Source organism: Amblyomma americanum, chromosome 4 (assembly GCF_052857255.1).
Source record: "Amblyomma americanum isolate KBUSLIRL-KWMA chromosome 4, ASM5285725v1, whole genome shotgun sequence".
Taxonomy (NCBI): Eukaryota; Metazoa; Arthropoda; class Arachnida; order Ixodida; family Ixodidae; genus Amblyomma; species Amblyomma americanum.
In genome coordinates, this window is record NC_135500.1 from 114,495,197 (window position 1) to 114,519,863 (window position 24,667).

General features: G+C 46.0%; 1 protein-coding gene across 6 annotated transcripts in view; it reads right to left on the reverse strand.

Annotated features, from left to right (window-relative positions):
• Nucleotides 1-24,667, reverse strand: part of LOC144128249 (uncharacterized) — a 49,001-nt gene that overhangs the window by 19,007 nt on the left and 5,327 nt on the right. The window contains exons 1-5 of one of the 6 annotated variants that reach the window (XR_013313758.1): nt 19,288-20,009; nt 14,002-14,203; nt 13,846-13,941; nt 13,435-13,631; nt 3,037-4,856 (exon numbers count right to left, since the gene is read on the reverse strand). Coding sequence is in view for 2 of the 6 variants with exons in the window: in XM_077661508.1 (XP_077517634.1) it covers nt 13,895-13,941; nt 14,002-14,203; nt 19,288-19,695 (657 nt within the window). In the remaining 4 variants the exon portion in view is untranslated. Of the gene's footprint in view, nt 1-3,033; nt 4,857-10,747; nt 13,632-13,845; nt 13,942-14,001; nt 14,204-19,287; nt 20,010-24,667 lie in introns of those variants that run through there. The other 5 variants (XR_013313759.1, XR_013313760.1, XR_013313761.1 and 2 more) reach the window with 5 other exon arrangements.

Genomic DNA, 24,667 nt, shown 5'->3' on the forward strand with positions numbered 1-24,667 from the left:
TCAACTGCTGTATACAAGACGTCCCCCATAAACAATCTTTAAGCAGAAACAAATGAACCGCCCCTCGCAGACAGAAGAATAATGCTTACGTGTGTTTACATATTGGAAATAAGGTTAAAACATCTGTGTTACCCCATAGTTATGAAGTGCACATCCAGAACACTGTTCAATAATAAACCACAATCAATCAGACCTTTGTTATCACACCAATCTGTTATCACGCTGTTATCACATGCCTTGGACTTCGAATACTGATGCCCTACCTGGAATTGCCCCAAGACACAATCCACTGCCGCCATCATGCAGCCTTCCTACTGTGTGTGACTTCACGCTAACACACTTTCGTAAAAAACAACCACCACATGAACACTTAGTATAAGAATTCCTGGCTCTGAAAGAAAAATATGCAAGTTACATGGAAATTTGCATAGATGGCTCAAATAACAGCAGAGCGCATGGAAGTGCAGTAGTACAGTGGAAATGGCAAAAAAATAAGACTGCCAACATATGTACCAATTTTTACTGTCGAATGTTAAGCAGTGTGTATGACACTGAGTAGAATTGTAGACGAGAACATCTAAAACATCTATGTTAATGTACCATAATATGCAAAGAAGTTGAAGTTGAAGTTTATTCCTTTCTTACAAAGGAGGAGCCGGGACTAAAAGCTGTGGCGACAGCTTGACAATGGTCCCGGCTCCTTTACATACCCGGCAGTACAGGAGGAAAAGCGACGGCTATACATACAACAAACATACATACATACAAAGCAAAAGTAAATAAATCAACACTTCGAAATCTAAGGTTCGACGAAATCTCGTCTGGTCGGGTGAATACATTGGCGAAAATAACGAAGCGCCGACCAAAAGGTGTTGTCAAAATGGAAGGACGTTTCGACTTCCACACGGAAGTCTTGTTCACTGATGGAAAAATTTCGCACACAAAGCTTAAGTATGTTGTGCTAATCGTCACAGGCATCTAGCGTACGAGGGCGGTAGATTGCCGATGTTACGGTTGAGCGTCTGATCTGTTGTCTGGATAAACAGAGACTCCAGATATTGGCGTGACATCCAGCTTTTCTCACGGCCGATAATTGCCGCTTCTTCCCAAGCGATATCATGCTTCGTGTTTTCAACGTGTTCAGCCAGTGCGTTGGAACAAGCCTTCTTTTTCTTGACATCATTCTTGTGCTCATTCAGCCGTCTTTCAAAGTTTCCGCTTTCACCTATGTAGGAGTGATCGCAGTCTGAGCAGGGGATTTTATAAATTACTCCGGGAAACTTTTCCTTTTTTAGCTTGTCCTTTACGGACACCAACTCGTGACGAAGCTTGCACGCAGGCACGTGAGCTATATGCACATCGTAGGTGCGAAAAATGCGGGCCAATGACTCGCTCACGCCTGGCACATAGGGTATTGCAGCTCGGGCACGGCAAGGTAGGCGAACGGGCTGAGCTGGTCTCGTTGTCTGCTGTATTACAGCGTTCACGAAGTGCTGTGGGTAGCCACAATTGTTGAGCTCGCGTCGCACTTGGCGTATGTCAGAGGCTTTTTCTTCGGGTTTCGAGCATATTCTTTCCGCACGACGGACGAGGGTAGAAACGACGGAGCGCTTATGGCACGTAGGATGGACTGAATTAAAGTGAAGGTATTGGCCTGTGTGCGTGTCCTTTCTGTACACCTTGAATGATAGGCGGTCATCACGTTGCTCCACCATGACGTCCAGAAAAGGAAGACGGCCAGAAATCTCCTCCTCGACGGTAAACTGGACGGAATCTTCCATGCTGTTCAAATGGTTCGTGAAAGCAGCCAAGGCATTCTTTTTGATTATGCAAAAGCAGTCATCAATGTACCGCAGGAAGACCTTCGGGCGCGGCTCGAACGAAGCCAAAGCGCGGCTTTCCAGTGCTTCCATTGTGAGGTTTGCGGTTGTGACCGAGATAGATGCTCCCATGGCAGTGCCATGAACCTGCTTGTAGACCGTGCCCCGAAAGATGAAGTACGTGTTCTTCAAGCAAAACTGCAGAAGCTTCAACAGATCCGATGGATCGATGGGTGTCCTAGCACTCAGTCCGTCGTCGTCTCGAAGCGCTGAACGGCATACCTCCACCGCCAGATCCACGGGGACGCTGGTAAACAGTGATCTGACGTCAAATGACACCATTATCTCGTCGCTGTCAATCGTGATTTCGCGTATTTTTTCAGTAAAATCAAAGGAGTTGCGTATGAAAGTCGGTCTCTTGCCAACGAGTGGCGAAAAAACTTTGTGCAAGTAGCCTGAAAGCCGGTACAAGGGAGAGCGGGTAAAATCCACTATCCTACGTGCCATAAGCGCTCCGTCGTTTCTACCCTCGTCTGTCGTGCGGAAAGAATATGCTCGAAACCCGAAGAAAAAGCCTCTGACATACGCCAAGTGCGACGCGAGCTCAACAATTGTGGCTACCCACAGCACTTCGTGAACGCTGTAATACAGCAGACAACGAGACCAGCTCAGCCCGTTCGCCTACCTTGCCGTGCCCGAGCTGCAATACCCTATGTGCCAGGCGTGAGCGAGTCATTGGCCCGCATTTTTCGCACCTACGATGTGAATATAGCTCACGTGCCTGCGTGCAAGCTTCGTCACGAGTTGGTGTCCGTAAAGGACAAGCTAAAAAAGGAAAAGTTTCCCGGAGTAATTTATAAAATCCCCTGCTCAGACTGCGATCACTCCTACATAGGTGAAAGCGGAAACTTTGAAAGACGGCTGAATGAGCACAAGAATGATGTCAAGAAATGAAGGCTTGCTCCAACGCACTGGCTGAACACGTTGAAAACACGAAGCATGATATCGCTTGGGAAGAAGCGGCAATTATCGGCCGTGAGAAAAACTGGATGTCACGCCAATATCTGGAGTCTCTGTTTATCCAGACAACAGATCAGACGCTCAACCGTAACATCGGCAATCTACCGCCCTCGTACGCTAGATGCCTGCGACGATTAGCACAACGTACTTAAGCTTTGTGTGCGAAATTTTTCCATCAGTGAACAAGACTTGCGTGTGGAAGTCGAAACGTCCTTCCATCTTGACAACACCTTTTGGTCGGCGCTTCATTATTTTCGCCAAATCAACACTTCGCAGGCCACTTATGCACATCATGCAAAAATGACAAAATAAAATGCGATGCGATGAAAAGGTCGTAGATAATCATACAAAGAATGGTGCATAATAATCAGAAAGATTGCATCTGAAATTCTCAAGGAAAAGAATTCTCCCGGCAGTATTCCCGAATTTCGTGTTTTGATTTTCGGGTTATGTCAAAATTTTCTTCGTTTAATCTGTTCAGCAGAATTGGAAGGTTATAACATAAGGATTGATTCACATAATAGGCTCTTGGTGTTGGGGTAAGCCAAATTTCTCTGTGTCTTGTGTCACAGCAGCTGGCGTTTTCTCTGAGTTGTGCAAGCAAGATGATGAGGTTGTCGGGGTGTTTTAAATACATACATACATACAAAGCAAAAGTAAATAAATCAACACTTCGCAGGCCACTTATGCACATCATGCAAAAATGACAAAATAAAATGCGATGCGATGAAAAGGTCATAGATAATCATACAAAGAATGGTGCATAATAATCAGAAAGATTGCATCTGAAATTCTCAAGGAAAAGAATTCTCCTGGCAGTATTCCCGAATTTCGTGTTTTGATTTTCGGGTTATGTCAAAATTTTCTTCATTTAATCTGTTCAGCAGAATTGGAAGGTTATAACATAAGGATTGATTCACATAATAGGCTCTTGGTGTTGGGGTAAACCAAATTTCTCTGTGTCTTGTGTCACGGCAGCTGGCGTTTTCTCTGAGTTGTGCAAGCAAAATGATGAGGTTGTCGGGCTGTTTTAGGTGAGATTTGTAACATGATAGTAGTCTATAAGTATATAACGCAAATATTGGAAGGATTTCATACTTTACAAAAATATTCCTGGTGGGAGAAAAGAGTGGTACATTGGCAATACATCTCACTGCTTTTTTCTGAAGCAGATGTATCTTGTTAAGATTTGTTATGCCTGTTGTGCCCCACACTATGTTACAATATTGCAAATGAGAAAGTACTAACGCATTGTAAAGTATGATCTTTACCCTTATTGGAAGAATGTGCCTAAACCGCGCAAGTATACCAAGGGCTGAGGCGACCTTTGAACGTATGTAATTAATATGTGTATTCCAAGTTAAATTGCCTGAAAAGGTAACTCCCAGTGTTTTTACGGACTCAACGAGCACTATAGGCTGGCTATTGAATACGGCTTTGATAGGTCGCGATATTTTCTTTCCCTTAGGACGGAACAACATAATTTTAGTCTTCACTGGATTTATTCGCAGATAATTTGCTTCTGCCCATAAACTGAGTTGAATAAGTGCATTGTTTGTTTGTTTTTCGACGTCTGTTTCGGAAGTACCTGTGATACAGGGACAGCAGTATTAATTTCTCAAAATGAGGGAAAAGCTTTCTTGAGACTTGTGATGATCCTACGCAGACCACAACCAGAGTGGTGACTGAACTGTTGAGCACTTGTGCCACTGTGTAGCAGTTATGCGCTTGAGTCCTGGTGCCCTGCGGTTGCTCCGCAAACTGCAGAGGAGTCACGACCAAACGTGGGGCTGCCTACTGCTTGATCACCACTCGCCACTATCCCAAGGAGCGGTACCATGGAGGATCAGAGACGTTGGCACTAAGTAGTGCTGCCGGGCACCCAGACGCCATGTGGTACCATGGAGGATCAGAGACGTTGGCACTAAGTAGTGCTGCCGGGCACCCAGACGCCATGTGGTCACACTGAAAACCGTGGAGTCTTCTCAAGATGGCATGGGTCAAGTGGAACACTTGCTGTAAGAAATGAAGTGGTGTTTTCTGTGAACATTTCTGGTGTATGCTATATGCTCATATCAAGCGACAACTGACCTTAAGATGAAAAGAGCAGTCATGCAAGTCCAGCAAGGACACTTGGTCTCTCCAGTATTATTCACCGTGTGTTTACAGGAGACATTCAGAGAACTGAACTGGGGATTAGGATTAATGGAACAACTTCGGTTTGCCAGTGATATTGCCAAGCTAAGTAGCATGGGGGACAAATTGCGAAGCATGATTGTGAACATAGACAGGCAAAGCAGAATGGTGGGTATAAAAATTCATTCGAAGAAATCTCAAACAATGTTCAGCATTCCTACAAGGGAACAGTAGTTTAAGATAGGCAGCGACGCACTGGATGTGGCAAGGGAATACATTTATTTAGGGCAGGTAGCGAACTAGATCCAGACCCTGAGAGTGAAATAATTAGGAAAATAATACCCGTCACATGGGCAGTTTCGATCCTGAGTCAAGGCTAATCAAATTCAATGCAGATCAGAGGTTGTCACACAGCCACTTTCAAGCGCAATCAAGTCTGATCTTGCTTGGCTCGATTACGACTCTAAGCACTCTTGAGGCTGCAAGCACACTCAAAAGCAGACATTGACACTCTCGCCCTGACAGGTCAACAAAAACAAAAGCAAGTCAATAAACTAAACGCACAAATGTTAACATATAAATTGGTTAAAACTCATTACAGACCATTTTAGTGCACCATGCCTGCTATACAAAGGCACATCTTTAAATAATCTCAACATCAGGGTCTGCCGTCAGTGCAAACAAAGTGTCTCCATCTTCGCTGGCTCATGCCGTGACCACTTCCGCAGCATCTTCCCACAAAATCAACAGAAGTATGTCAGCGAAGAAAAGGAAGTTTGATGAATTGCAACCATCATCTCCCATTTTCCCACCTAGACCACTGGCCTTGCCTGCACAGTGTTGGCGGACATCAGCATGCTAGGCTCATCGGCGGAACATTCAGCCATTTTCAGTAGCATTTGTTTGTGCTACTGAACTTATTTAGCAAGCAAGTAGAGTCTTATTGTTGGTTGCAAAGTAGACTGGACTTGGGAACTAGACTGGGCTTGTCAAGCCTATTTCTTGCAAGCCAGAACGTTGAAATGCAGCAAAAGAGGGAGCATCCAAGAATACAACAATGGCACGCACTACAGCTGCTATGAACAAAATTAAGGCAATACTCAACAGCCTGGCATGAGGACAACACTGAAGCGCTACACAAAAAGCATCAGAATTAGAGAATGTGTAGTGGTGCTGGCATCGCCAGCGGCACTGATGAAGATGAAGTTGGCGCGACCTGCCTCGCGCAGACCAGAAGCTCTCGCTCATGCAACAGATCATGCAACAGCTCATGCAACAGGTTGCTCTCATCAACCAGCCTGGCCAGCAACATCGACAGCCCGTCCCGCCGGCTCGCCAGCCGTGGTTACCGGGACCAACAATAAATGTGGACTACCTTCCACATCTGGTGACACCGGACGACAGCCCTGATGCACACAACACCGCTCCCACCGGCTCTGCGCTCCTGCCCATCCTGTCCCTCCACTTGGCCTTGCCGCTGCAAGCCCGCTGTTCGCACCCGGCTTTCGGCAGTTTTTCATTTCCGTGTACGCGCCTACCACCGCATCCGGTGAGCTCCTTCGGCGCTATCAGCGCACCTTCCTTCCTCGGCTGCCCGGCCTGCCCACATTTTATTCCAGGGACCTCGTTTTGTGGCTGGCGCAGCTGGACTCGCACTTCCATATCAACAACGTGTCCAGCCAGCTGCTGCGCTATCAGCACGCCAGCCGCGAACTCCCACCCGGTTTCCTGGCACAGCCGCGGTTGCTGCCTCCTGGCCCCCGACATATACGCCGACTTCAAGAAGGCCCTGATGGCGTATTTTGGCTTGGAGCTCCCGCCGACTCTCTGCACTCCTGTTCCGGACACAGAATCTGCGGCGCCACTCGACCCACCACCCCTAGCCGCATTCGCTACCCGAGCTGTTTCGGCTTTCCCTCCACCCACTCCTACATCGGCGCCCCACCCCACATCGGTCTTTCCACTATCGTCACCACCATATGTGCCCCCACCCACGGTTCGGCAAGTGCCACGCGAGAACGCGCCAACCTTCTAAACCAGCTGCCTTAAACTACACCCCAACCTCTCTCAAGTTTGCTTCACCGGCCCCTATGGACGGCCATCCACCTGTGATCTCCCTTCCCACGGCGCCTCCTGCCCAGCCCTGCTTCCCAGCTGTGGCGCCTGCCCTTGGGCCATCACCGCCAGCGCCCTCTCTCGACCCGGGCCCAGACTCACTTCTGGTCCCAAGTTCGCCTGCTCCCTCAAGCCCAACCACAGTGACCACGACTGTCATTCCTGTCGCGAGGCACGCATGCACGCCGCCCCAGGGCCTTGTCGCGTCTAACGCGCCACCCGACACGCCTGCCACGCATCCCTGCCCACCTGGCGCCTTCACCAGTGCCTGTGCCTCAGCGACAGATGAGACAGCCATACCGTATTCTTTCCGTTCCGACAACTACGCCCCGGACTTGCTTCTTGTACCCCCAGCCACCCGTCTCACTGCCACAGTGAGCTTGTTTTTGCATAAAGCCGCTCCACCTCGTCGACCACTTCCCTACACGGCAGCCCGAGTTCCACGCAGCAGACCTCCAGGCCAATGTCGTGTGCCATCGTTTCACTGTCACCAGTGGCTGAGGCATCCCCTCTTCTACGGCGGCGGCTTCCGCACGCCATCCCTTCGTTTGCACCCGCTGGGCCAGCGCAAAGCACATATCGCCTGTAACTCCCGCCGCAGGTGCATTTTCTGCGATGACATTTTCCAGGACTTCTTCCGCCTGTTCCTTACATCATCATCCTCATTCTTTGGCTCCCCTCGCCCTTTGAGCAGCAGCCAGGCTCGACCGCCTGAGTTTGTTTCACTCGCCCGGCAGCCTTCACGAGCCTAACTGTGCCCTGGACTTGACCCAGCTGTACAAACTTGTACATACCGTTCTTTTTTCTTTATCACACACCGCACTAGGGGGGAAGCATCTGTAGCGGTGCTGGCATCGCCAGCGGCACTGATGAAGATCAAGTTGGCGCGACCTGCCTCACGCAGACCAGAAGCCCTCGCTCGTGCAACAGAGAAAGCTCTCATCAACCAGCCTGGCCAGCAACATCGACAGCCCGCTCCGCTGGCTCACCAGCCGTGGCTACCGGGACCAACAATAAATGTGGATCGCTCTCCATAAATACATGCACCAAGGTTAACTAGTGACACCGTTAGAAATAACCGGGAAAATAAGAATGGGGTGGAGTGGAAGGGATCCTTCAAACCTCATTTCCCTGTCCGCATGTTGCTAGGCCTACCCAACCCAACATGGCCCCCAGGGGCTGCCATCTTCCCGACATGTGAGCAGTGTGAAGGAGAGGGCACCAGCAACCCTCCAGCCTTTCTCTCATCTGTCAAGAGAGAGCCCTTCCTCTCCCTTGCTAGGAAACGGTGCAGTGTGCTGTGGCACCCGCATATCGTCTCTCATCGCACTGATGGCGACCTGGCTGGTCGTGTGGCTCGGCAGCCTACATGGGCACTGTCACCCACAAGCCGTGACATGTACTGTACATTTACATATTCCAGGAATAAACCTGTTTTATTGACTGTTCCCACTTAAAGCCTTCTCTGCGCCGTGCCAAAGAATGAACGAACCTGCCACGGTATTCTTCAGAGACTGCGAGTGCGGAAGCTAAGAGTCTTTGTAGGCCTAGATAGCTGAGTGGAGGCCTTGCGTACCCCAAACCCCAACCGCATATACTGTCAGGTCATGGACAGCACTGCACTGACATCCTTCAAGAAAAAAATATGTAACATTTTCCCCTTGCCTGCACTCGGGTCTGAAGCTGAGACCTGGATGTTAATGAAAAAGCCAGAAATTAGATTATTAAGGACAGCGCAACAAACCGTAGAAGGGAAACCACAGAGGTAATGCTGAGAGATGGAAAGAGCATGCGGGGTGGGAATCAAACCTCTGTTGTCAATATTCTAGCTAAAAAGAACTTGCACGTCATGTAATGTTGGGAACACATAACCAGTGGCGTCGCATAGTGGACTCAGCCATGAAGACCGAGAGTTCAGTGGAGGGACGTGACTAAAAAAAATTTGTAGGAACAAGGTGCCTGCAATTGGGCTGCAATTGTATTGCAGGAGACATAGCCTTGCTGATGATGCCAGGTTCTGCATGACAAAATAGCGCGACCGAGATGTTGGCGCAGCCGTACTTTACTGACAAGTCTGTATGGTTGCCCCCTTACAAGCGGTGCATCAGTGCCCCCTCAAAGAGTGCACTGGGTGAGATAATGGTCATCAGTCAAGCCATAAAATTTCAATCAAGCTGCCAGTCCGGCAGCCCATGCCGTCGCCTGTGCCTCCATGTCGCGATTCGCCGCCACCGCCTGGCGATGTAAACACAAATCAAGGAGCAACAGCAAGTAGAGGTTCCTGATCAGCAAGTACAGCTTAGTTTAGTTTATGGGGGTTTAACGTCCCAAAGCGACTCTGGCTATGAGGGACGTCGTAGTGAAGGACTCCGGAAACTTCGGCCACCTGGGTTAACGCGCACTGACATCACGCAGTACACGGGCCTCTAGAATTTCGCCTCCATCGAAATTCGATCGCCGTGGCCGGGATCGAACCTGCGCCTTTCGGGTCAGCAGCCAAGCGCCATAACCACTGAGCCACCGTGGCAGCCTCAGCAAGTACAAGAAAGACAAAGATAGCATTGGCAAAAGGATGGCTTTAGGTAAGTCGCAGCGTGTGAAATGCCATAACGATGCGTGCTTATACACCAGATAGCGCAGATGTATGATTTCTGCAACGCACCATTAGCACACTTTGTGTTGTTAACCTTCCCGATTATGTTGCTGAAGTTTAGAATGCACAGTGTTTTCTCAGTCGTAAGCTATGGCTCGGCGTACTGGCAGTAGATATGTTTACTGTCTACTTCTAGAAGCATGTCATTCATTTTTTCTCGGTTTCATCTCTTCCTCGGCGTTATTAAAAGTTCCACAAAAGCACACAGGCCCGTGGTATAAACTTGGAATGTGCTGTAACTTATGCTATCCTTATTAACAGTGAGGTACTAACACTTGGCAAATTCTTGTTTTCTCAGGACAAAACAGTCATGTGAGAAACTTGCACAGGAAGTAAACTGAATTTGGCTGCCAACTCACAACACTGCAGGTAGAAAATAAAAGAAAAACAATGGAGAGAGCATATAAAAAATCTAAAGTGAAGACTGGTTCGTCCGTCCATTCGCGAGCAACCTGCTGGTATGAACGGTATAAACAGCTGACATTTCAGCTGTTTGTTCAAGTTGCTATCCTTTGAAGATAATCTTCGAGATTGTATTTTCTTGACAGAGAACTCTCCGAGGTGCTGGAGAAAGAGCACCATATTACCCCTGTGGCATTGCTAGCACCAGGAAGAATAGTAGCGTAAGTTTAAAATTTAACACTTTTTTCTATAATGCAATATTTTAAAGTTGTGCCATCTTATTATGTTCACATAATGTAAACTGGCATGTTTTAGTTGTGGTTCTAATTTGCTTTCGCATCCTAGCATGCATTTGTGTTTGTTGTGGAGGCCTGTAGAGAGAAATCATCTTGACTAATTAATGAATTCTTATTGTACAATTCAGAGAAATATGACCTTCTTGAATCTGCAATTAATTTTTCACTTCACTTTGTAGTGACCTCTCCAGCTCTTAAACCCGCTGTGTGTGCTGCTCTGCTTACAGGAATGGCGAGAAACCAAGCTACCCAACAGCGAATTTCTCTGCCACTTCTTTTGTATAGTTATAGCATATAATGAACAATTGTTATGTTGAAATTAATGAAACTTTATTAATGAAAGTAAACAGGGAAGAAGAGAACATGTTGCCCGACAATGGGCCTGCTGATGTTGAAGAGGAAGAACCACCTACGCCTTCCCGCAGCACTGAAGCAACACCAGCTAGGAGACGTAGCCAGGACAGGACTGCAATTGGCAGCCTCATAAATGTGCTGCAAGAAGCCATGGCAGAAAAGAAGCAGCACAAGAAGGAAATGCGTCTCCTAGAGTGCCTAGTGCAAGCTGCTGAGGCTAATAATAAATGAGCATCGAGTTCAAGTTCACATTTTGCTTTCTTTTTCGGTCAGCACTGCTGCTGGGCTATTAGCCTGCTTCGGCTTTCAGTGTCCTGCATTTGCGTCACTTTCACTCGGCTCTTCATTATTACCAGCATCATCAATAGCAGGCAGGTCTGCAAGCTCTGCAATAAAGACCCTCTCAAAATTGCACATGTTATGAAGTACACATGCTCCCATAACTACATGACAACACTGCATGATTGTCTTTGCATCAACAAGGTATAGTTGTCTGAAGCGCTGCTTCAGAAGCCTGAAGGTGTGCTCAATGGCAACTCTCTGTTGGCTGTGAAACTTGTTGACTCTTTTTTTTCATGCAGGAAAACTTGAGCCATTGTCTTTGGTGTTAAAAGCCAAGGCAATGGGGGATATGTGGAATCTCCGAGTATATTAGAGTCTCCGCATTTGGCTGCAGCTTCCTCAAATCATGTGCATTCCCACAACACCCACGCATCGTATGCTGAACCGAGGAAGCCAATATGTACATCCAGAAACTTGTTTTGGTCGCTGCATACAGCTTGGGAGTATTATCGATGGAAATTTCTTCCTATTAATGTATGATGCAGTTGATTCCTCAGGCTTCAGTATTTCTACATGACAGCCACCGATGCATCCGGTGGTATTGCGGGGGCCTTTCTCCCTGCTTTTCGACAGGAAGCCCATTTTACTGCGGGCTATGTCGGCGGCACTTGGCCAGCATATCACCTCTTCGCTGATTGAGTGCAGAAAGTTTAGCACCCTTTGTATGCACAGCACAACCGATGACTCGGACACGTTGAATCTATCACAGTAACTGAATACATACTTGTTTGAGCTCCAAGGTAGCACAAAGCAATCAGGCAACTTTTCTCTGCTGTGATCTCAAGACGGCCCAAAACACTTTTCGGATAGTACGGTGACAGTTTAAACCACCTGCACAAGTCCCCAAAGGTTTCATGCGAAAGTCTAAACTGTTTCTTGAATTGAAAGTTGAAGTACTATTTTGTTGTTACCAATACAAAGTAGCCATTCACTCGGTGACGCTCGACCCGCGCCACTTTGCACAAGGCAATAGAAAGGGTGGAGTCAAATTCGTCATCACTGTCTGAGTCAATGAGCTCCATTGCTGCTGCCACCAGATGCTCCATTTTTCACACCGCACAGCATTTACTACAACAAAAACAACGCTGCTTACATGTCACACCATGTGCAAACACTCACGCAAGAGTCACAAGCGTGAAGGAATGGCTGCAACAGACAAAGGCTTGCACGCTCTTGCACTTTCACACTTGATTCGGCCGCTACACTGAGAGCACTAGTGTCTAGCTGCACTTACACTTCGAGAACTGGCGCTGGACTTGGACGGAACTTTTGACAATGAGTGTAGAAAGTGTAGCCAAATCGAGGACATCTTATAACAGCCACAGCTGAACTTTAGAAGCAGCTCACAGACGGTAAATTCTACACCATCTGGCTGAAATTTCACACAGAGGTGTCTAAAATGACCATCTCGTAAGCGAACAAACTGGCTAAGCTCTTCTTTGGACACCACCTGCTCTGCATTGAAATTTATCTAAATCCTTGACACCACGCCCAGTTGTAATTTCCGTTGCGCTGTAATTGTTCCCCTAAGTCCTTAAGGAGAATAATGGCATCAGCAAATCAGATATCACTGAGGTTTTCACCATGACTTGCATCGCCAAGTTTTCCCACTCCAACAGGCCAGAATACCTCTTGTAAGCAAGTGATTATCAACAGTGGGGAGAATGCATCACCCAGCATGACACCCTTCCTGATTAAAATTTTATAATTTTTTTTCCTGTGCAGGAATATGATCGCACTGCACAGTCCCTACAGACGCAGATCGAGAGAGAGAAAAAATTAATGCGGCACAGATATTTTCTAGCAGCTTTACAAATACCTCTTTCACGCCCTGATTGCTCAAATCTTTGTGATTGCCGATGTTCCCATGGACTCAAATGCTTTTTAGCTCCTATCCTCAGCTAACCAAGGCGGACATTGTCCGGAAACTGTGGCAAACCTGAAGCAGGACATGAACTCACCAAAACCTTAACTTTCCTTCTAAACAGCGTCCACGAGGAAAAAAAATTTACTGCAAGTGTTTATCCTCTGCTACGTAAAGCCTAAACTCAGTCAAAGTTGTCACTAGATTTCTGCCTGTCTGTCGCTAATGGCTAAGCCCTACACATAGCAAGCCTCTGTTAATATAAAATTCTGATAAGGTGAACAAATCTTCTGGTCCCTTTAATTACCATAAAGAGATTCTACCGTACTTTATCATGAGAAAGACCGAACAGCCTCCACCTCAATCCTTAGGAAGATGGGTTTAAATGGATGCCAGAACATATTTCGGATATGGAAGTGCAGTCAGGCTTACGCAGCATGTGTCCTTCTTTCCGCATGCAGTAGTTGGTCGCAGACAAGGCAGTGTGGTGGCGTATGAGGTGTAGACAGTGCAGTAGCTGATCACCACAGACCAAAGCCCAGCAGGTAACAGGAAGCATCCTTGTGACTGCTGTGCTAAACGGTCCTTTGGAATGAGCTGCCGAGTTCCCTCAGGAGCATAACCAAGCGCTGAAATGAAAAGAAATACCGGTTAACAGCAATGTGCAAGAGCAATGTGCAGCCAAATGCTGTTGCTGATGCTGGTCTCAAGATCAGCACCTAACTATTAACCACAGTGTCCCTTGCAGCAGTGTACAAAAACTGCAACATCAGCAAGGGTACAACTACAGTACGGTCGTAACCATGCACAGTTGGAAAACGAAACATTCAAGGCGATGCTTACCATAAAACATGGATGCAGATTGCGCACCCAGAGATGTCAAGCGCACACCTTATGTCTGCGTTGCTGTTCCGATTACAATTCTTGCCGTTTGCGTTACTGGAAGTACAGGACACGAACATTTAGACTCCTTGCAAAGGAAGGCACCACTTTACTCACCTCTGTCTACCTGAGCACAGACTTCTGTCTGTGTGTTTCTGCTGCGCATTGATGCAGAGCTTCTGATGCGTGTTAATGAAGAGGTGCTGGTGCCTTTGCTTTTTGTGGTGTGCTTTTTGCACAAGTATGGCCTTCTCCTTTGGGTTGAAATACCGTCCACAGCAGAAGCAGCTTCCGGTCTTGTGCTAGGGACATTGGACCCCTGCAAAGAAAGAATGTGAAAGCTCTTCAGCTGCCAGTGCAACGCTCTTTACCTAAAGTGACCGAGATACAGCTTAGTGGTGAACCCAAGCATTGAGTAAAAACAAACAAAACGGGCAGTGGCATCAGTCAAAACAAGACCTTGTTTTTCCATGCACCTGATGCTTAATGAGCTGTAATATGCCCGTCCTTCTGCATTTGTAGTGATGTATAAACTATAGGAGCAGTTTAAGGTAGTACAACTCAAGATTGATTTGTGCAGCATTTAAAACAAGCATGGTGCCAGTAATGGAGCCCCTACAAATAACACAGAAAAAATAAGCAGCCAGAGATTACCAAATGAACCGGGGGTTCGGTGACATCTAGTAGCAATACTATGCCTAGAAAACTTGCGCAAACAATCACGGTTTCTGAAGACAAAAACTGGTGACGACAGTCATTTTTTCATAGGCACAATCAATCAATCAATCAAATCTTTATTTACATCATCCAGATGTTAGGGGCGCAGACAAAAAGCTCTCACTGGAGCTTGATTGCGCGCCTGCGCCCCCGTACAAGGTTTGTTTGATTACATATATTGGCAGCAACTAACAAAACAATTGCGTTTGAGAAAAAATAAGCAAGACACAACTGACTCGGAAAAAATAAAAAAAGAGATAAAAACAGACAAAAACAGGAAAAGAAATAAGATGCAAAAATACTGGTTTGTAAGACTAACACAAAGCATTTAGCAATAATGGTAAGAGGTAGCTGAGCATTTGACATCCATAGTTAGATCGTATTTGGGGAATGAGCCATTTATCGCGGTTTCTTATGGCATAAGTGTGTTCTCTAGGTGTTAGTTGAGACAAAGTTTCAAGAAAATTACGATAGGTATTACTTCTCCTATATCGTTTTATTAAGTTGACATTATATAGCTCGTGTATTGGAGTTATGTGGAAGGCATTAAAAAGGGGTTTTGTCGTAACGTCGCGGAGGATGCTTGCAATGCTTCTTATGGCTCGTTTTTGGATTACATGTAACCTGTTTAAGTTTGAGAGTGTGGTAGTTCCCCATACCGTGAAACAGTAGTTTAAAACGGAAGCAAACATGGAATTATAAAGAATTAGTTTCACTTTTTGTGGCAGAAAATAGCGTAGTTTACTTAGCACACCAGTTATTTTTGACAGCTTGTCCGCTGTTTTATCGACATGTGTTGACCACGATAAATGCTTCTCAAAATATACTCCAAGGCTTTTTACGACGGAGACAACTTCTAAAGGCACAGACCCAATCCGAAGTGAAATGTCGCTATTGCACACTATTTTATTTCTTGGCCTAAAAAGCACGACTTTTGTTTTATTTATGTTTATAGATAGTGAGTTGACGATTGACCAATGATTTAAAAGATGTAAACACGTGTTTGCTTGTTCAGTCAGATTTTGTATATTGCTAGAGTTGAAAAATAAACTGGTATCATCAGCATATACTATAAATGTTGGGCGTGGGTCAATGAGAACGATGTCATTAATGTAGATGATAAAAAGTAGAGGCCCCAATATGCTTCCTTGCGGGACGCCTGCTAAAACTGATTTCGGGTCGGATAATTTATTGTTAATTACTACTTGTACTCGCGCAGATAAATAAGAATTCAATATGTTATGAAAAACGCCACTGAAGCCATAGAACTCAAGTGGAACTCAAGGGCATAAGACAAAACCTCCCATCAGAAATATATCTTGAACTTTCACTGCAGGCAGAGAAAAGACATGTGGAGGGAAAAAAAGTTATTATAGACAACCACTGTGGCAGAGTGTTCCCCCATGGACGAAAAAGCTGTTGCTGCAGAGGGGTTCACACCAAAGCGAGTGGGTGGAGCGATCCAGTCTGTCAATCACAGTGTAACATGCCGTACACCTGCTCCACTCTACCCCACAACGAGGCTTCAGACAGACAGACAGATTCTTCCAAAATGGGGGTTCTAATACTAGCACAGTGTTAGCGATAACCAAGAGGACTTGCACTGAGAGAACCTGTTCCTGCTATGCCCATATACCACTAGTTCTCACAGTATGCTCTTTTGGATTTGAAACAACTGTACTGATGTTGTGATGGGTGCATTAATAAACTGTGGATTTTGGTGGACAGCTAGAAATTCTTATTTGGTAGACATGCTTCTTTACTCAGTATTACGGAAAGCACCGATTAGAATAATAGGTAAGCAAACTTTTTATTTACCTGATTATATAAAACAATTCTCTTCTAAGTCCACTATTATAATCAAGGTTTCAGGTTTAAAAAAGAAAATTCGTCTCTGCAGATAAACTGCTCGATAAGTTCACCTATATGGGTAACTATTTCATCGACACTGCTGACTACACTGCAATCATGTCTCTCATTATGCAAATCTCATTTCTCCCAAAGTGCAAGTTGCTCTTGGTGACCCTCGACCTATGCATTTTCCATAGTTATATTCAGGGTTTAGACTTCTCGGTTTAAGCAAAAAAAAAAAACTGAAAAAGGTGCTCCGAATTCAACTTTCAAAATTCAGTTTTAACCTAAGAAGGTCAGTATCCAAGGCATCGACACCATACCTAGCTTGCAATTAAGTAGTAATTACCCAGTCAAAGGAGGAAATTAATCATGTACGCCAGCCAGGGACGTGGTGACAAGGTGGTACTTTTGGATTAAGAAGCGCAATCTTGCGTTTTGATGCATTTCTCTACTATCTTGCACGCCTCTACATACGAAGAGGCTGCAATGTCTGTGTAGTACCTCATGGCCAAGTGTCGTGTGTTAGATTATCGGTCCGCTAGGCCAATTACTTTATTAAGCAGGTTCTTCCATTGGATATAAGGTGCTCACGCAAGATCATTTATAAATATCTCAAAAAAGTGTCATGTTCTATCTACCGTGACTGTTAAGCAGCAGTTCCATAGCTGCAGTCAACACAGACTGCAGTCGTCCCAGTCGTCCTCTTGCACAACCAAGTGCAACATTTCAACCGTAATAAGACAACCCATTTTTAGGAAGTCTAGTTCCCCTTCCAAGTTTTGTCTGGCGGTTGAAACATTAAACTTTGTTACTTCTGGTAATGGCGAAAGCATATTCTTGATAAACCGCAAATTTAAATTCCACCATTTAGATGGTAATTATTTTAAAGGGAATGCTCGAGCTGGCTAGATTGATGAAATAAACAAATAAGTGACTTTTGACCGCACTGAGATGCTACATTAAATCACCGAAAAACTCAGTAATTCACCTGCAGGAAAAACTACCCACCGAAAAAAACCGAAAACTGGGTTCAGAAATAAAAACTGAAAAGTCCACCCAATTTTCAGGAAATAAAAACGGAAAAGTCCAACCCCTAGTTATATTGCCACTTCTATTCTGGAAATAATTTTGAGTTCTGCTAGTCCTCCATATTTCAGAGACACCAGAGAAATGCACAAAACGTAAGCACTTGGCATCAGACAATAGCGCCACGTAGTACTTGCTTGAATGCATTCTTTTTTGTCCCCAAACTGTATCTCCTTGCCCATCTCAGACACTAGAGACCCAGCAAAGGCATTTTCCTGGCTGATAACGGCAGTGCAATGCGACCATGGGATGTGACACTTGTACTACATCTTGAACTGGGGTTTCACTTGCCTCCGACGTCTTCCTGCTTTGTTTTGTGTGGCACGCACAATAAGGTATTCATGCTTCAGCTTTGGCAGAACGCACTGCACGGTCCTGGCAAGTTCGCCACTTTCTCTCACCGTCTCGTACACGTCGCAACGCTTGCAGCAATAACGTCTCTTTTTCACCAGCTTTTCCATTGCATCTGATAGATGGCATGCTACGCGGCCGGCTTATTTCGAAACGTTGAAACCCTGTTCGCATCCAATCTCAACCGTGGTTGGCTACAGCATCTGTCATGCCCTTCTACTCCTTTTCCCGCCTTTCACAGCTGCGCCTGATGTAGACATTGCCGTCATTGGCCGCGACTGAGGCCTCGCGGATAAAGCCGTGAACAACTGTCGCTAAAAAAAGTCCAGCTTTTTCAACATTTTTCCTTTTAAACTGTAGCCAGAGAGCACCAATTAAAACAAATCACAAGCAATCAAGCTTAGCTGATATTTGATGTATAGACTAATTCACCAGAGAGATGAGAGGGTTAAACACGCACACAAAAAAAATTGTGGCTCCAATCCATGCTGTGAAGGTGGTCGGACAGTGAAGCTGTAAAACGACACCCAATTACCCATTGCGACGTCACTGCGTGGTACTTGCGTCGTTTCGCAGCATTCTCTGCTTCACGCCGCTCCTTATCATCTCGGCGGGCTTGTCGCCTGCGCTCGGCTTCTCTGGCGGCGTATGCTGGATCCTGCCTAGCCCGACGCATACGCTCCACTTCTCTGGCGGCATATGCTGGGTCCTGCCTAGCCTGACGCTTACACTCGGTGTCTTGCGCGAGAGCTGCAGGGTTTTGCCTGCGACGCTGTTGAGCAAGACGGTTTTGTTCCTTTCGTCGAGCACTATATTCACGCTGTTCTTCTGGCGTCTTTACTTTCCGTGGTCTACCCATGGTAGCCTGGCTTTACTTTCCGTGGTCTACCCATGGTAGCCTGGAATGAACTGAATGAGTTGCTAGACCGGTCTCCCTGTTATTATGAAAGCGTGGTGACGTCACTACGTGATTTCTATGCTGTTGGGTACTTTTCCACTCGGAGTAGCTTATGCAACCATAATCTTTACCGGGAAACACACGCGGGGATAAGGATCGTGCTTAGCATTGTTTGCAGGGGCTTCGAGCAAGGGCTCCGAACGGCGTCAATCCCTTTCGAAGCAGCTGCAAACCTAATGTTTACCGAAACGCGTCGGGGACGGTGTTCCCATTGTTCACACGCGCCTTATCATCCATCATGTGGTTTTGATGCTTGTTTTGTAGTTTTTATCAATGAAAACTACTGAGCTGTATGCTGTATGCATGATTTCAAATGAGATATGCTGTTTGCATTCAAATTTTAGCCTGGCGTTTTTTGCTTAGGACAACGACACGAAAATTTCTGAAACACCACCAATTTTTTTTTTTTTTTCCCCGCACAGAAGCGGTTTACTTGCCCAACTCAGTGACACTGGGCCGACTGAAGATGACGCCGCCGACAACGGAGGAGGGAAAAATTTCGCCGCCACAGCTGCCGCTTCCCGTTGTCGTTGTCTCCGCTCGCGCTGCTGCGCGGCTCTCCGGGCGCGCGTCTCGTCGTCCACGGGCCGTTTGTCCTTAACGAGAGAAGGCGACGACTGCGATGCTCCATCATCGGCTACAACGGCCGACGACGCCCACGCTGCCATCCACGGAGGAAGCAAAAATTCCACCGCCGCTTCCCGTTGTCGCCGCCTGCGCTCGCGCTGCTGCGCGGCTCTCCGGGCGCGTGTCTCGTCGTCTCTGGGCAGTTTGGGCTTAGTGAGAGGCGACGGCGACTGCGACTCTCCATCATCGGCTGCCGCGGTCATCGACGGGCTTAGCATGGCCAGGGACTCCTCCCGCTGTCGCTTCCGATGTTCACATTACATAGGCGGCTTTCATCTGGCGACGCCTCGTACTGCCCCCGAATTCGATCAGCTGGCTGCACGTTCGCGTTCAGCTTCGCGCACGGCCGGGTTGGCCGGGTCTTGCCTGCGGCGGCGCTGCTTTCACGATCTCGTGTTTCAAAGCATGTTCCTAGGCCGACTCCGGCTTTTTCGACGGCACGTTCGACGGCTTTCGCTGCAGCCGAATGCTGCGATTGGTTCTCCTCTCGACCATTACGTCACTACGCGGTATGGCCTGAAGCCCGCCGTAGAGCGCGCGTCCGCCGTATGGAGGCGCTGTCAGATGACTCTCTGACTAATGTCACAGAGGATGTATAACAGATTAGGGGTAATGAGCATAGATGAAGATGGTTCCAGAAGTCTAGGTAGTGACCACAAGCGTATCAAGTTGAGCTTCAGAGGAAAAAGCAATGTAGGACTGAAGCAAGATGAACAATCAGGGGGAAATTTTTACTCAGAAAAGCAATTGGAAGTAGCAGCCAAAAGAATCGAGAAAGTAATTTTTGAGGATAGTGAAACAGAATGGACTTATACCAAATTAACTCGATTACTGGAGCTAGAGCTAGCTAAGGTGCGAGTAAAGTTAAAAGGGAAAAGACGCAAACCCAAGAGTTGGTGGGATGAGGAGGTCAAGAGGGCAATAGAAAAGCGCAAGGAAGCATCCAGAGAACACAGATATTCCAAGAAGAGGGGGGAACCAAAACCCGAAGTAGACAGAAAATGGGATACCTTCATAAAGTGTAGAAGGGACGCATCCTATTTGATTAATGAGAAAATTAGAAGAAAGGGTGCCCAATGGATGTCTAAAGTAAATAAAAAGGATAGAAAAGCAGCCCAAAAATTCTGGAAACATCTAAATGCAATGAGTAATAAAACTAGGCTAGAACAAAGGTTTATTGTTACAGATGAGGGTATTCGACTAGAAGGGGATGAAGCAATAAAACACATAGGAACAAGGATGACGGAAAAATTTTCAGCAAAGCACGTGGTACATAGTTTATCGAAGGAGGATAGACCGGTTACAGCAATAGCTTCACTTGAGCAAGGAGAGTGGGAAAGGGCAGAGAAGAAGGTTCCTAGTGGCACATCAACAGGACCAGATGGGATCCCGATTATGTTGATAAAGAAGTTAGGACCAAAATCCAAGCAAACATTAATACAGGTAGTGAACAAAATGATAGTGGATGAGAAAGTCCCCGATGAATGGCGATTAAGTAGAATGAACATGATATATAAGGAAAAGGGGGACAAAGCAGACGTAAGTAACTATCGCCCCATAACAGTGACATCTGTGGTTTACAGGGTGGTGATGCAAATTATAAAGGATAGACTGCAGGCTTGGGTGGAGAACGAGGGGGTGTTAGGGGAACTACAGAATGGGTTCCGGAAACAAAGGAGGTTGGAGGACAATCTATTTTCATTGACACAGTGTATAGAAATTGCGGAAAAGGAACATAGGCCCTTATTGCTAGCATTTCTGGATATTAGGGGAGCCTATGACAACGTTACTCAGGAGCATTTGTGGGACATATTGGGCACATTGGATGTGGAAAATGGAGTAATTAATCTTTTAAAAGATATATATAGAGGTAACAGAGTGCTCATAAAATGGGAAAAAAATGTATCAGGGCCTGTAGACATACAGCGGGGGCTTAGACAAGGATGTCCTCTGTCCCCTTTGTTGTTCATGTTGTACCTGCAAGGTTTGGAAGCCAAGCTAGAGGGGAGTGGACTAGGCTTCAACCTATCTTTTTTCAAGCAAGGGGAATTGATTAAACAGACATTACCGGGACTAATATACGCGGACGATATAGTGATAATGGCTGACAACAAGGAAGACCTGCAGAAGTTGTTAGACATATGCAGTACAGAGGGAGATAGATTAGGCTTCAAGTATAGTAAGGAAAAATCTGCAGTCATGATATTTAATGAAGAGGGCGGCGAGCATAGAATACAGGAGTTCGTGCTAAAAGTAGTGAATGAGTACAAGTATCTTGGGGTGTGGATAAATAACAGTGCTGAGTATCTGACAGAGCATGAAAAATATGTAATGAATAAAGCTAGTAGGAATGCAGCTGTCATGAAAAATAGGGCACTGTGGAATTACAATAGGTATGAGGTGGTAAGAGGGATCTGGAAAGGGGTGATGGTCCCTAGCCTGACCTTCGGGAATGCGGTCCTGTGTATGAGGCCAGATGTTCAAGCAAGGCTGGAAATTAGGCAACGGGGAGTAGGGAGGTTAGCTTTGGGAGCACATGGCAATACACCAAATCAGGGGGTACAGGGGGATATGGGATGGGCGTCTTTCGAGAGCAGAGAGGCTAGCAGTAAGATAGCATTTGAGGAACGATTGAGAAGGATGGAGGAAAAGCGGTGGGCTAGGAAAGTTTTCAGATACCTGTATATAAAGAATGTTGACACGAAATGGAGAAAGCGAACTAGAAAATTGACAAGCAAATATCTGGACAGCAGTAAGGGGGCAAATCAGCAATTATCGGTTAAGAAAAAGGTTAAAGGAACAGAGAGAGCGTTGTGGAAAACAGGGATGCTGACGAAATCGGCACTGGAAACATACCGGACCTTTAAACAGGAAATTGTCAAGGAAAATATCTATGATAATTGTAGGGGAAGTTCTTTGCTGTTTGAGGCCAGGACTGGAGTTTTGCGGACTAAGACGTATAGAGTCAGGTACCAGGAGATAGACACTTTGTGCATTGCGTGCGGAGAGGAGGAGGAAACGGCTGAACACTTGATACTTTTCTGTAAAGGGCTTCAGCCTACAGTGGAAGGCAGCGGGGCTGACTTACCCAAGGCATTGGGGTTTAGGGATAGTGAGGGGAAAGTGGATTTTAAGAGGTTAGAAGTAACCAAGCGAAGGTTATCTGATTGGTGGCTAAAAGCAAGACAGGAGTAAAATTTCACAAGACATGGCTAGGTGGCTTGAGCCACCGCCCGATGTAAAGGGTTCAGCCGTATCCATCCATCCATCCATTCATTCATGCATAAAAGTATGAATTTTCAAAGGGTTAGACTAGGATGCAGGGAACATTTATGGCTAAAAGGGACAGTGGCAGGCAAGCAAACACTCCTTGGCTTTGTATACCTGTGGACAGGGGTTAATGCCAAAGAGGAAAACAGGAAAATGTTAGAGCGCTCGTGTTGTCTGCCTTAGTCTGTGTCCTTGTGTTTTTGCGCTTTTACGTTCAGAATGGAAAACCAACTCGCCCAAATGCAGCCATTATTGTGCTAGGAGGACAGGGCGAGATAATTATATTAGGCGACATGAATGCACACATAGAAGACCTGTATGGGTACACGGATTCGACAGGAAACATGCTGCAGGACATGTGTGACAGGCATGATTTAGTTGTATGCAACAGCACCGAGAAGTGTGAAGGGCTCATAACATGGGAGGCGGGGTGTCTGCACTCGACGATAGATTATGCACTAATGTCACAGAGGATGTATAATAGATTAGGGGTAATGAGCATAGATGAAGATGGTTCCAGAAGTCTAGGTAGTGACCACAAGCTAATCAAGCTGAGCTTCAGAAGAAAAAGCAATGTAGGACTGAAGCAAGATGAACAATCAGGGGGGAATTTTTACTCAGAAAAGCAATTGGAAGCAGCAGCCAAACAAATCGAGAAAGTAATTTTTGAGGTTAGTGAAACAGAATGGACTTATACCAAATTAACTCGATTACTGGAGCTAGAGCTAGCTAAGGTGCGAGTAAAGCTAAAAGGGAAAAGATGCAAACCCAAGAGTTGGTGGGATGAGGAGGTCATGAGGGCAATAGAAAAGCGCAAGGAAGCGTCCAGGGAACACAGATATTCCAAGAAGAGGGGGGAACCAAAACCCGAAGTAGACAGAAAATGGGGTACCTTCATATAGTGTAGAAGGGGCGCATCCTATTTGATTAATGAGAAAATTAGAAGAAAGGGGGCCCAATGGATGTCAAAAGTAAATAAAAAGGATAGAAAAGCAGCCCAAAAATTCCGGAAACATCTAAATGCAATGAGTAATAAAACTAGGCTAGAACAAAGGTTTATTGTTACAGATGAGGGTATTCGACTAGAAGGGGATGAAGCAATAAAACACATAGGAACAAGGATGACGGAAACATTTTCAGCAAAGCACGTGGTACATAATTTATCGAAGGAGGATAGACAGGTTACAGCAATAGCTTCACTTGAGCAAGGAGAGTGGGAAAGGGCAGAGAAGAAGGTTCCTAGTGGCACATCAACAGGACCAGATGGTATCCCATTAATACATTAATACAGGTAGTGAACAAAATGATAGTGGATGAGAAAGTCCCCGATGAATGGCGATTAAGTAGAATGAACATGATATATAAGGGAAAGGGGGACAAAGCAGACGTAAATAACTATCGCCCCATAACAGTGAAATCTGTGGTTTACAGGGTGGTGATGCAAATTATAAAGGATAGACTGCAGGCTTGGGTGGAGAACGAGGGGGTGTTAGGGGAACTACAGAATGTGTTCCGGAAACAAAGGAGGTTGGAGGACAATCTATTTTCATTGACACAGTGTATAGAAATTGCGGAAAAGGAACATAGGCCCTTATTGCTAGCATTTCTGGATATTAGGGGAGCCTATGACAACGTTACTCAGGAGCATTTGTGGGACATACTGGGCACATTGGATGTGGAAAATGGAGTAATTAATCTTTTAAAAGATATATATAGAGGTAACAGCTAGAGTGCTCATAAAATGGGGAAAAAATGTATCAGGGCCTGTAGAGATACAGCGGGGGCTTAGACAAGGATGTCCTCTGTCCCCTTTGTTGTTCATGTTGTACCTGCAAGGGTTGGAGACCAAGCTAGAGGGGAGCGGACTAGGCTTCAACCTATCTTTTTTCAAGCAAGGGGAATTGATTAAACAGACATTAC